This window comes from Denticeps clupeoides, chromosome 16 (assembly GCF_900700375.1).
Source record: "Denticeps clupeoides chromosome 16, fDenClu1.1, whole genome shotgun sequence".
Classification (NCBI taxonomy): domain Eukaryota; kingdom Metazoa; phylum Chordata; class Actinopteri; order Clupeiformes; family Denticipitidae; genus Denticeps; species Denticeps clupeoides.
The window spans coordinates 130,580-144,145 of NC_041722.1; the positions used below are offsets into that span (position 1 = coordinate 130,580).

The 13,566-nt window shown below is 41.9% G+C and overlaps 1 protein-coding gene across 9 annotated transcripts in view; it reads left to right on the top strand.

Moving 5' to 3' along the window:
• Nucleotides 1–13,566, top strand: part of adamts7 (a disintegrin-like and metallopeptidase (reprolysin type) with thrombospondin type 1 motif, 7) — a 49,563-nt gene that overhangs the window by 34,364 nt on the left and 1,633 nt on the right. For 8 of the 9 annotated variants that reach the window (XM_028956016.1, XM_028956017.1, XM_028956018.1 and 5 more), the window contains 4 exons: nucleotides 1,836–1,988; nucleotides 3,686–3,859; nucleotides 4,946–5,092; nucleotides 5,901–6,078. In XM_028956016.1, the coding sequence (XP_028811849.1) occupies nucleotides 1,836–1,988; nucleotides 3,686–3,859; nucleotides 4,946–5,092; nucleotides 5,901–6,078 (652 nt within the window). Of the gene's footprint in view, nucleotides 1–1,835; nucleotides 1,989–3,685; nucleotides 3,860–4,945; nucleotides 5,093–5,900; nucleotides 6,079–13,566 lie in introns of those variants that run through there. The other variant, XM_028956024.1, reaches the window with a different exon arrangement.

Below are 13,566 nucleotides of genomic sequence, written 5' to 3' on the forward strand. Positions count from 1 at the left end.
ATCAGGGCGTCTGCCAAATGCCGTAAATGTAAATGTAAATGTAAATGTAGTAGCCTAGTGAGTAACACACTCACCTATGAACCTATGAACCAGAAAACCCAGGTTCAAAGCCCACTTACTACCATTGTGTCCCTAAGTTGCTCCGGGGGGGGACTGTCCCTAAGTCGCTCCAGGGAGGACTGTCCCTGTAACTACTGGTAGTAAGTTGCTCTGGATAAGGGCGTCTGATAAATGCTGTAAAGTTAAATGTCCTCTGCATTTAACCCATCACCCATGGTGAGCAGTGGGCAGCCATGACATGAACAGTGTGTGATGATGGTACTTTGCTCAGTGCCCCTTAGAACTCGCAACCTTCTGATTACAGGGCTGCTTCCTTAACTGCTAGACCACAATGAGATTTCCCCAGGACTCATCGTTTCAATGTCTGTAGGCGGATATTCACGTAAACGACGTCATCAATTAATCACTTTTACACCATTCACCAACCATAATGTTTGGCACAGACAGGAAGTCTTGTTCGTGTTTTTCCAGAAAAAATAAAATGAATCCACTGGTCTCGTGTGACGGAACTAAAAAAAAACATTTGTACTCATATGTTACTTCCAATCATCGAGCAACTGCAATGTTTGGCAGCCATGACAGTCGTTGGAGATCATTTTGTAGGGGTGGGAAGTTCTGTGGGTAAAAAGCATGAGAAACGGGAGGTAACCCGTTGATGACATAAGGGGACAAATTCCAGATCCGACCGTCTGAGCTACCACTTTCTGAACGGTGAAGCAGAATGGCCAAAGCACTCTTTACACCTATCACCATTTCTAGCCACTGTGGGACCATAGCAAGTCTATGGGAACTTGTATTAATGTTAAATGTCAGGAGACTTTTAAAAGTCTCTGTTAGAAAAGTTTTTTTCAGCTCAATCACATGTTGAGGAGTTGAGGAAAAGTGAGGAAATTCCTAATTTCATTTCATACTACACATCAGGTGCTAATCACATTGTATCAGGACCCACACAGTTGATGAACCAACATTTTAACCTGGCTCTTTACAGACGAAAGGACCTTGTGATTGGAGAGGGAATCATCATTGGCTGGTTAATGTACAGGAATAATTAGGACTAAAACATTTTTTGTAGATTAAGTGAATAAGCTGATTTAAGATCTTGGTAACTTGCCATCTTAACAAAAATGGTTATCTTAAAAAAAATAACAGCAGCTTCAACCTTTAGTCAGGTAGACTGCAGATATGATACTCATGTTCTACTTAAACAATGGTTCAGTTTTAAATTTAATTTCATAATGTAATCTTAATGTAGGCTGATACATTTTGCTGGCTGGTAAACTAGTCTGAGGTGGAAAAACCAAAAGACATAAATCATTCAGTTCTTAGCAGAATATATCTGCTATACACAAATTATATTGTGTAACAGCTGAAAACTCATTTCTGTCATTTAACTTTATGATACACTGTGTTACAGAGTGGAGTGGAGCAACCAGCCTGCATTGTAATGAAGTCAGCAATTACAATCAATTCTAACCTCTGCTTTCTTCATGTATGACCAGATGTGGCTCCAAAAAACTGCTTTAACCTGCCACAGATTTGTCCAGATGATATTTGAACTAGTGTGATGTGCTGTGAGTAGTTCTGACTGTGGAGCACGATGCAGGCTTTCCATTAGGACTTTATGTTGAATTGTGGCTGTCATTCTGAGTGTTTAAATTATCTCCTGTATTTTTGTCAGTGTCCATGTGAGCTCTGGCACCCAGGTAACTCGTTGGAATGGGATTTTTTGTGACTCTGCTGAGGTGGAGTATATGGTGAATTCTTCTGTGTTGTAGTGCTCTACCAGCTGTGGTCTGGGGGCGACCTGGAGGTCCATCATCTGTAGTTCTGGGAACAGCTTTGACTGTGAACTGTCCAAGAGACCGGCTCCTGCCCGGCGCTGCTATTTGCGACCCTGCTCTGCCTGGAGGACTGGGAACTGGAATAAGGTGGTTGTTTTCACTTCTTTACTTCTTATTCTGCATGATGACACAGAGGACATTCCAAAAGTTTGGACACACCGTCTCATTCAATGTGTTTTCTTTATTTTCATGACCATTTACATTGGTAGATTCTCACTGAAGGCATCAAAACTATGAATGAACACATGTGGAGTTATGTACTTAACAAAAAAAGGTGAAATAACTGAAAACATGTCAAAATAGTCGCCCTTTGCTCTGATTACTGCTTTGCACACTCTTGGCATTCTCTCGATGAGCTTCAAGAGGTCGTCACCTGAAAATTTTTTGAAGGAGTTCCCAGAGGTGTTTAGCACTTGTTGACCCCTTTGCCTTCACTCTGCAGTCCAGCTCACCCCAAACTATCTCAATTGGGTTCAGGTCCAGTGACTGTGGAGGCCTGGTCTCCACTTTTCGTTAAGTATATAACTCCACATGTGTTCATTCATAGTTTTGATGCCTTCAGTGAGAATCTACCAACGTAAATAGTCATGGAAATTAAAGAAAAACCATTGAATGAGAAGGTTTGTCCCCATTCGCAATGAATTACAGATGCCTGTTTCCAGAAATAACTGTTTCCAGATTTGGACAGGACTGGCTTGAGTTTGGTCAGGCGCCTCAGCTGAAAAAAGCACGATTTTACAATATTGTTAACCTGTGCATCCATTTTCATAGTTGAGTACATTTTAACACCAAGGTTTGTAAATCAATGATTTTTCACAAGGGACTAAGGAAGCGAGGTCAGTATGGGGGTCACCACTACCAAAAAGCATACATTCTGCCTTACTCTCATTTAGGTCCAGGAAATTTAAGGCCAACCGCCTCATGACATCAGTAAGACAGTCGAGAAGAGGTTGGATAGAGAACCCCTTGTTAAATTTCAGGGGAAAGTAGACTTGACAGTCATCTTCATAGAAATGAAAAGAAACATTGTGTTATCGAAAAATAGCTACAAGAGGAAGTAAGTACAATGAGAATAAAAGAGGACTCAGAATGGAGCCCTGTGGTACCCCACACGGAAGTGCCCTTGAAGATGAGAAGGATTCATTAATAAAGATGCAGAGGCTTCTATCACACATTATCATTTGAATCTTCTCTACCATTTTAACAGAATATAGCAGTAGGTTGTTGTCTCTGCATCAGGTTGCCAAGTTGTCATCCACTACAGAGACAAGTCCAACAAGATCTGATTAATCTGCATACCTCAGGAGTTTGACAGATTAGAGGCTGGAAGTGCGGCTGTTGGAATATAGGGAGATGGTGGAGGTTGCTTGGTATTACCATGGAAAGGTATGTGATGAGACAGGAGTCAGAATCAGTTGAGGTTAATGCAGGGCTGTTAAAATAGAATTAAGATAGGATTGTCACAGTCAGTATTGGTTGTCGGAGTAGAAGAATGGTGCTGTTAGTTTGGTCATCTCTATGTGGGGTTTTATTGAGGTGGTTTTCCTGCCATCGTCCATAATCAAAGAAAATGGATGTATGTGGCAGTGGTCGGTAAGGAAGCAGATCCATAATTTCGAAACACTAAGGTGCCTTGCCGGCACCTCGGCCTGTCATGGCTGCCCTATTCTCACTAAGGTGAGTGTTAATTCACAAACTGTAGGTAGTGAGTTGGCTGTTAAATTGGCTGTGTAGATTAGATTAGATTGACTGGCTATGTGTGCATTAATGGCTGCCTGTCACAGTGCTCCAGGAACTGCAGTGGTGGGGTGATGCAGCGTGAGGTCCAGTGCTACGACATCCGGACTGGCAGATCGCTTCGCCCCTTCCACTGTCAGGCCATCTCGTCACGGCCAGCAGCCCACACGCCCTGCAACAGCCACCCCTGCATGGACTGGTACACTTCCTCCTGGGGTCAGGTATGAGGTTTCCATCTTCAACTCTCAGAAATTAGGATGAAGGATATGTTTTTTATATTTCATCACCCCTTTTCTTGTAGAAACAAAGACAAAGATATTCTTTCAAAGAAATTAATAAACATACTTATTTAGCAGTGTCTATTAACATCACTGACTTACATATGGATTGTCTTTATATATTATTTGTTTTTCATATTTTTTCTATTAATTATATTCCATGGTTATTGGACAAGGATCTGTGATCCAAAAAGGACCTCTAATATTGTAGGAAATGACACAAGCAAGAGTGCAGTGACAGAAGGAGAGAATTTTAAAAAATCCTTTTGTGGGGAGGAATCAAATGTTCAGTTATCTGGGGTTGAATAAAACAGCTCAAGTCCCCTAGACATCAGGACAGAGTTAAATCCCTCTCAAATGAAGAAACCTTGAGAGGTGGCAAGGCTCAGCAAGGGGAATGTCATTTCTGGATTCATCCGGAAATGACATTCCATTCATCAGTCCATTCATCCAGGTTATTACAGTTCAGGTATGTATGATGATGTCATATTAAGGTAGTATGTTGGTGTTAGAAACCCCATTTAGATATTTAATCCTCTAAATACCCTCCCTGGATGTGCATCATAATGACAAACACTTCACTTCCAAAAAAGGAAGCTTTCCACTGCCATGCTTTGCCACTAAGGATGCTCAAGAGGGTCTTGTGTTGACTGTGTGAAAGGATTAGGACTGATGATCTGTTTTAAACCAGACTGACTTGAAGGTTGTTCTGTATAAGGTAGTGAGAATGCTGGTTTATGGGATTTTAGAGGCAAAATGCTGGAGGTCTGTAGTTGCAAATACATGAGGTATTGGAGGTGGAATTTCTTCCAGAACAACCTAAGTAAAGTAAATCTGCAGCAAAATATTATATATTATTAAAATTAAATTAATTTTGTTGAGGTGTTTGTAGCAAAGAATGAAATGTTCAACATCTGTTGACCTCATAACACTTCTAAATATGGAATATGGCTGCATGCCTTATACTCTGAAGGTGCATCAAATGCCAGCTGACCTCAAACCCAGTGAACATCTCACTTCTTCTGGCAGTGCTCAGAGCTGTGTGGTGGAGGAGAGCAGCAGAGGCTAGTTGCCTGTCCAGAGTCTGAGGAGTGTGACGTGTCAACACAGCCCAGCCACATCCAGCCATGCAACACCCACACATGCTCGCAGTGGGTGACGGGTTCCTGGGGTCAGGTAAAGACCACTAAACTCTGCAATAAATGAACACTATAGAAAAGTCTATAGAAAAGTCTATAGAAAAAAATTGGTAGAAATAATGATGTGTGTATGCAACAATTAGAATTTTTGGCACTCAAAACTCACTTGCACAGCCAATGATTAGTTGTAGTATAAACCCTACACCATGGTACTGAATTGTTGGATCAACAAAATTGTAATAGCCAGAATTGAACATTACTTTTAATGATATGCCAGAATAAGAATATTTTACAACTTGTGCAAGTGGGGTTTTGCATTCATGTATTATATTTTGGGTTTAATGAATAAATGCAACTAAGAAAGCTCTTTAAATTATGAGTTATTTTTCATTCAAATGTAGAGTGTTCATGACAAAGAGGGACTTTGCAATTCATATGTTCAATCATAACATTCTGGAGTATATGCAAATTGCGAAAAAAAAAAAAAAAAAGTAAGCAGCGAACTTTGTGAAAACCAGTATTTTGGCCATGCCTGTAGGGAAAGCGCCTTGCTAATCCAGAAAGCACAAAGCACTGGGCCTTGTGGCAGTTGAAATGTTGATTGGAAGGTATTTGGAAGGTTGCCAGTTCGAATCCGCCAAGGTGCCACTGAGGTGCACACTGCTCACTAAGGGTAATGGGTTAAAAGCAGAGGACAATTTTTTTTGTTTCACTGTGTGCTGTACTGTGTTTCACAATGACAATCACAACACTTTCAAAATAGTATCACTTTGCACCAAACTCTTAATAAATTGCAATATATTGTTTCTTACCGTATGTTATCCATTTGTGGTGTGTGTTGTCAGTGCTCTGTGTCCTGTGGGGGAGGAATTCAGCGACGTCTGGTCAAGTGTGTTAATAGCAAGGCTGAGCCAGGGAAAGAGGAAGAAGAGGATGAACAACTGAATGCCCAGTGTGACCATGAAGCCTCACCAGAAAACATGCAGCAGTGTAACATGCAGGATTGTGACACCAGCCAGGATGGTGAGTTGGATGGTAAAATTAAATGACTTCTCTTCCAGCCGCAATTCCAGTTGAGAACCATTTTTTTTTATAACCACACCCTCTTTTCTTTGCTGTGATGAAGTTGCTCTACTCTCCAGTCTATTTACAACAACACCACATTTATTTCTGTATAGCTCCGCTAAGATGACACCCTTCAAACTAGGACACTCTCTGTAAAACTCACATGGGGGAAAAATGGAAGAAACATTGGGAAGGAGAAGCTCAGGAAGGGACTACAGTGTTACACCGAGTTAACAGAATTCATGAGTATAGGAAGTCTATTATTTCTATGATTGTCCATGCCAATGATGCTCAGATTCATGACTCGATTTTTGGGTCTGTGGGACCTGGGGTAGTGGTGCCAACGTTCCATGTCCACACCTGCACCACTCTGGTGGTCTCATCATTGGACTCTTGGGGTGGTCTGGGCACTTGATTGAAAAGAAACAGCGGCAGATGATGGCATTGTACAACTGGTACAGAAATACATGGTTGTGGTGGTACAGTACCCTAACTAGGACAGCCTAACTGAGGTGAACTAAACACTGATAGTGAGCTGCAATGGCCGTTAAGTGTTGGACTCGAAATGCAATGGGGTCTTAAAGTTTATTTACAGCGCCAAAGGGAACTGCATTTCAGGGCAGTGATGGCCTAGTTGCAAGGAAATGGACCTGAAGGTTGCCTGTTCGAATTCCTAACCACCAAGGTGAGAAAAGCACCGTCCCCACACACTGCTCCCCGGGCGCCTGTCATGGCTGCCTTCAGCTCACCAAGATGATGGTTAAAAGCAGAGGACACATTTCGTTGTGTCACCATGTGCTGTGCTGCAGTGTCTTACAATGACAATCACTTCACTTTTTTTCCCCACCAAACACTGTCTATGCTAGGTGACTAGGTGACTGTGTAATTAAGTGGATTTTTGACAGAAGGCCAGAGGAAACAGATGTGTTTTCAGTTTAGATTTAAACACTGAGACTGTGTCTGAGTCCTGAACACTGACCGGCAAGCCGTTCCACAACTGCTCTATATGAGAAGGATCTGCTCCCAGCAGTGACCCTCTGTACTTTGGGTACCAGTAGTGACCCCGCACCCTTCCAACGCAGGGGGTGTGGTTACATAATTAAAAGTTCACTCGGGACCATTTAGAGCTTTATAGGTCAAAAGTAGGATTTTGTAGTCAATCCTAAATTTGATTGGTATCCAGTGCAGTGATTGTAAGCATTTCTGTGTGTAATGAAATTCTATCTTTGTTGTTGTCCACATACAAATCCACATAGAATGCTATCCTAGTGATAGCATGTGAATCAAATGAGAGTCCTGTGTCAGTGAGGACACCTGGATCCTTTACTTCAGTACTTGGTGAGATAGAAAGGTTATCCAGTTATGACGAAGTCGGACAGCACCTGCAGTTAGAGCTTTTGGATTTTCAGGATTTTTTTATTATTATATATATATAAAAAAATATCCTGAAGATCTAACTGCAGGTGCTGTCCGACTTCCTCATAACTGGAGAGAGAGATATATATATATATATATATATATATATATATATATATATATATATACACACACACACACACACACACACACACACACACACACACACACACACACACACAAAGAATAACAAATAGGACAAAATAACAGAAAACTGCATAACCCCCCAGCATCATCCCCCTAAAGACAATACTTTGTAGAGTCACCTTGTGGGAAATTACAGCTGAAAGTTACTTTTTTTCCTCAAGGCAAAACATCTCCAGCTCCTTCATGTTAGCTGTTTTTTGCTTGAGACCAGCAATATTGAAGTCTGACAACAGATTCTTTATCAATGGCTTTTAACTAGGTCATTTAGTAGGTCAGTCCTGTTGGAAGGTGAACCTCCTTCCCAGTTTCAAATCGCAGACAGACTGACCCAGAACCATCCATCTGTTTTTTATGTGCAGTTAGTCCAGGTTTAAATGTAACCAACACAAGTGCTGGTTACTTGTTTACTTTTTCTTTTAATTTATCTCCACAGACATTTAGCTTCTGGTCTGGCTGGGAGGGGTGCTGGAGCCGGACAGTGGGTGTGGCACACCCCCAAATACAGTTTCTGAACAAATATCAGCCCATAAATAGATTAGTGCTAATTTTGTACTTCTGAAAGGAAGGCGTTCTGGATTATCTGGAGGCTGAACAAGTTCTTAGGTGGCTTGAATGGCTAGAAATTGAGCTAATATGGAAGGAAGAGCGGTATGGCAAGAAAATGACAGGTGATGGTCCATGGCTACCCCAAATTTGTTTGCACACAAAATGAGATTGGTCCTAATGTTTGGGATAAACAGATTAAATGAGATAAAATTTAATCGGATTAAATCCTGATTTTATGCAGTGAGGAGCTACCAGGCCTTTTTTTGTCTTTTTTTCAGCGCTGAATCTTGATCCCTTGACCTTGGTTGATGTCATAACACCATTAAATTGGGTGACTTGAGACGTTGCAGAGCAGGCAGACCCATCATTTGAACAAGGCTACTGTGAGAAAGTTCATTTTGAAAAGAGAAGGGATGGTCTCCGGTCCCTGGATCAGTTATCCTCCCGGGTGAGACAGATTCACAGAAACTGATATGCTGAGGCGGTTCTCATCCAGCAACACAAATGTCCCCTCATGAGAACTACTGAGTTTCAGTGTCCGGGGCATTTTTTTGTTACAATGGGTATGAACACGTTTTGCTGAAAATGTTTTTAACACATTTGTTGAAAGCACCCTTGTCCTAGATAATAATTTATGGCATCCGAGCCATTCTTTCTGATGGTAAAGGTGATTATAAACCTTAATGGTTTCTTTTTTAAAAAGAGGTCAAAAGAAGTAGATCAAAAATGGCTACTCACTATAGTTCACTGTTATAGTTGAACCTCTGATGCACCCGGGCAATCCAGATACCACCACCTCGTTTCCTATCACATGGGAAAGAAAAACTATAAAGTGTGGGGATGTTTGTAGAGACAGGATGTCACTGAAGTTACTGATGAACTCACAGCAAACTAAAAGCCTGATATTCACCAGGCTCATGTTCCAATAACCAGAGAAGCACATTTCATTTATGAGTGTAATTATTTCCTGTTTTGAATAGGAATGATATAATTATCTTCACTGTTATAGGTAATCCTCTTCATTTGTTCCATGCGGGATGTAGTGCCATGCTGTGGTTAACATTTGTAACTGACAGGCAGGGACATAGACGTGGTTTCCAAAAGTCTTAAATTGTAAACACAACGGGATCAAAATGAGCCACATGCGCTGACTTCATTTAAATGTCTCCTTGCGAAATGAATAATTCACCGGTCGCCTGGCTCATTACTTGACTCAACGTAGGTTTGTACGTTCCTCCCAGTCACAAATCTCTCCTGCTTTGTAAGATCATTTTACTTTTCCTCCTGAGGATTCTTGCAGGCTTGGATAACCCTGACAGTGGTTGTGCAACAGATGGGGAAATCGCAGAATGCCATCACCAGATGCTGAATGGCCTCCTACATGAAGGTTTAAATGTTTAAGCAGATTTTATAAATGAACGACATGTGTGGCTGTCAGGTACTGGAGTGCAGATTCGCTGGAAGGATGAAAAAGCCGCAGGTTGCCGACCCCCTGGTCTATGTGGTCTCCTGCAAAACAATAACAGCAGCCAGCCCTGCACCAAAAAAATGTATATACACACACACACACACACACACACACATTATACATGAACTAATCGAAAAATGTAATAATCAAATTGTCCACCAAGTTCTTCTTAACGTGTTGTTCGTGTGCGTGCATGTGATGCTCTTATTCTCTCAATTACTTGCAGCACGTCTGGTTCTTTTTTTCTGACAAATGACCTGCTGTTTTGAAATCAAAATATTTTGCCCATAAATGTTTCTTGCACTTAACATGTCAGATCACTGAAATAGGATCCATAGACATGCTAATTACAATCCATAATTACTTTCAGGCACCATTGAATATCACTGAATTTGGTAAATGAACCTATTTGCATGGTGTCTTCTCAGTATAGTGCAATAAACTCCCTACTTTTGTAGGGAAAACTTCCTACTTTTGGCTTCTGAATGGCTTCAGATGGATACTAACATACTAATCATACTGAGGCCTACTACTTAAGGTCACGGTTATGCATGGCCTTTGTGAACTTAATGATTAACTTAAAATTATTTTTGCTAATGGCTGCAATATAACAGAGTGAAAAATTTAAGGGGGTCTGAATACTTTCTGTACCTACTAAAAACTTCAGAGTGCTTCTGCCCACATCAACTCCAGTTTTTGACTACAGCGATTTTTTTCAGCATCAGGTTGTGGGTGTGCGTACAGGTTATGCTGGAGCAAAAATCCACTGCAACCAGCAGGGGCTCCATTGTACTGATCCGGTGCCCAAATGGGGGATCCGTGGGGTGCAAAGCAAAGCCGGAGGAGACCTGGACCAGGGTTTGTACAGACCTGATGGGCATGCTACTTGCATGGATATGGATTTTCACAGGCCCAAGACATCCTGAAGGGTCAAACAGGGTCCAAAATGTCCCACCAATTGGGAAATAACTTAAGAGTATGGGGAGCTTGGGATGTCCTTGCAGCTGTGTAAACAGTTCAAGGTAGTGAGGTTTCTCCACCTGGGATGCAGGAAAGGTAGTTTGGAGAGGGAAGATTATCTCAATGACTTCCTTTCTTTAAAAAAAAAAAAGACAACCCAAGCTCAACACACTGCAGTCCTAATTGAAAATTCCTCAAGAGCAACATAATTTCTGTCCAGATTTAAATTTATACACACAAGCAATACAAATGAGGCTGGCATCAAATCAGTGAAATTCCAGGCTAGAAAACCATGTAAAATGGAAGAAAACGCTACTATTCACAAAATAACAGACCCTGTAACCAAAGCACTTAATCATAAATTGAATGAAATCCAAAGAATATTTGAAGCCTACTATAGAAAGTTATAATGAAATTATCTGAATTCTATCGATCGTCCCTCTCTGTAATACAAAATAATGTTAAATCTAAGGTAACAGAGGACGAGGTTCAAGCAGCAATTTCTAGACTTAAAGGGAATCAATCCCCTGGAGCTGAGTGGTTAAGATATTGAAAGAACAACTGGTACCTATTTTACTGAAGATATTTAACCTGTTAATGGTGAAGGGCCAGGCTATAATTACAGTTATTGCCAAGGAGGGGAAGGATAGGCGAGAGTGCTCTTCATATAGACCCATATCAGTGTTGAATGTTGATTTATAAATTGTTTGCTTCCACAGTAGCAAAGAGGCTAGAATCTGTACTACCGAATATTTTTCATGACCTAACAAAATAGGGCAGTGGTGGCCTAGCGGTTAAGGAAATCAGAAGGTGCCACTGAGCAAAGTACCGTCCCCACATGCTGCTCCACGGGCACCTGTCATAGCTGCCTACTGATCACTAAGGGTGATTGTTAAATACAGAGGACAAATTTCATTGAGTCACCATGTGCTGTGCTGTTTCCCACAATCACTGCTTTCACTTTTCACTTCACATAATTAAAGAAAGGCAAACACAGAACAATATAAGTAATACTCTGCAAAAATTACATATATCATACTGAGCTTGGATGCTGAGAGATTTTGTGATACAAGGTTTTTGGGGAAATTTTGTTTTCACAATGATAGACATTGTTGAATCTATATACTCCATATACCATACCATATGCTAGAATTAAAATAGGTGAAAGGGAAGTCATTGTGAAACATATTAGATATATCCATATTTATAATCATATTGACTGCAAGAAAAAAACTATAATATTGTTCCAACCCATCCCACACACCTATCATTTACAAAATCTTTGTTAAGGAGAGAATTATGTTTTATTTAAAGGTCCTATGAGATAATGCTTTAATATGGGTCTTTTGTCCCCTAATACTGTATCTGAAATCTCTTTCCAAAATTCAGCCTTGGTGCAGAATTACAGCCACTTTGATCCAGTTCCATAATGAGATTTCCCCAGGATGCGCCCTTTCTGTGTCTGTAGCTTTAAATGAGGAGGAGAGAGGCAGGATGCGGAGTAGAGCAGGAATTCATCAACACCATTCACCAACCACAATGTTGGTGAACCACATTGTCTACATTACAACCACAAGTCTACATTACATTTGTCTAAAATACATTTGTGCTAATTGTTACATCCAATCACCGAGCAACTCCAATGCTTCACACATTTGGGAGCCATGACGGTCAGTGGAGATACTGTTTTAAGGGAGGGGTGGGAAATTCTCTGGGCAGAAAAAGCATGAGAAACGGGAGGTGACCTTTCCCCTTTTGACTGGGACAGATTCCAGATCCGACTGTCTGAGTTTGCTGCTCTCTGAACGGCAAAGCAGAATGATCAAAGCTCGTCCCCGGGTGCCTGTCATGGCTGCTTACTGCTCACCAAGGGTGTTTGCTGTCGCTTTTGACCTTAACTTTTTTCTGTTATAGACACTGATATGTAAATACTTTGTTTGCAAATGTCTATCTTCCCATCAAGAACTGAAGGACAGAGCCTGATGAAGCTAGGTGGACCACATCATCTGCAAAAAGCAGAGACCAAACTCAACACCCTCCACAAAAGGGCTGCGCCTACAAATTCTGTCCATATATACAAATGGCAGCCCTGGCAGAGTCCAACCCTCACTGGGAACAGGTACGGCTTACTGCCGGCTTACTTACGCTCCTCTGGTACAGGGACTGAATGGCCCTTAACAAAAGGCCATCCACCCCATACTCCTGGAGCGCCCCCCATAGGGTGCCCCTGAGGACGGGGCCTTCGCCAAATCCACAAAACACAAACTCTCATACCTCCTCTATCATCCCATCAAGGGTAAAGAGCTTGTCCACAGTTCCACGGCCAGGATGAAAACCACTTTGCTCCTACTCAATCTGAGATTCAACTATCGATCGGACCATCCTCTCCAGTACCTTGGAGTAGACCTTTCCAAGGAGGCTGAGGAGTGTGATCCCCTATCTTAAAAATGGTGACCACCACCCCAGTGTGCCACATCCATAGCCATGAGATACCCAGGATGAATCAGATGGTTTGCCAGAACCTCTTTGGAGCCGATCGGTAGTCTTTCTCCATGGCCCCACCGAACTCCTACCACACCCGAGATTTTTCCGACTGATACTGCTGCACCCCGCTTGGCCGTCCGGTACCTGTCTGCACTTCTGGAGACCCACAGACCAGCCATGCCCTGTAGGCCTCCTTCTTCAGCCTGACTTCTCCCCTAACCTCTGGTGTCCACCAGCGGGTACAGGGGTTACCGTCATGACTGGCACCAGCCACCTTGCGACCACAGCTACCAACAGCCACCTCAACAGTCGCAGAGCGGAACAAGGTCCATTCCCCCAATGCTCTCAGGACGCGATCAAAGCTTTGCCAGAGGTGGGAATTGAAGACCATCTTGACAAGTTCTTCTGCCAGGTGTTCCCAGCAG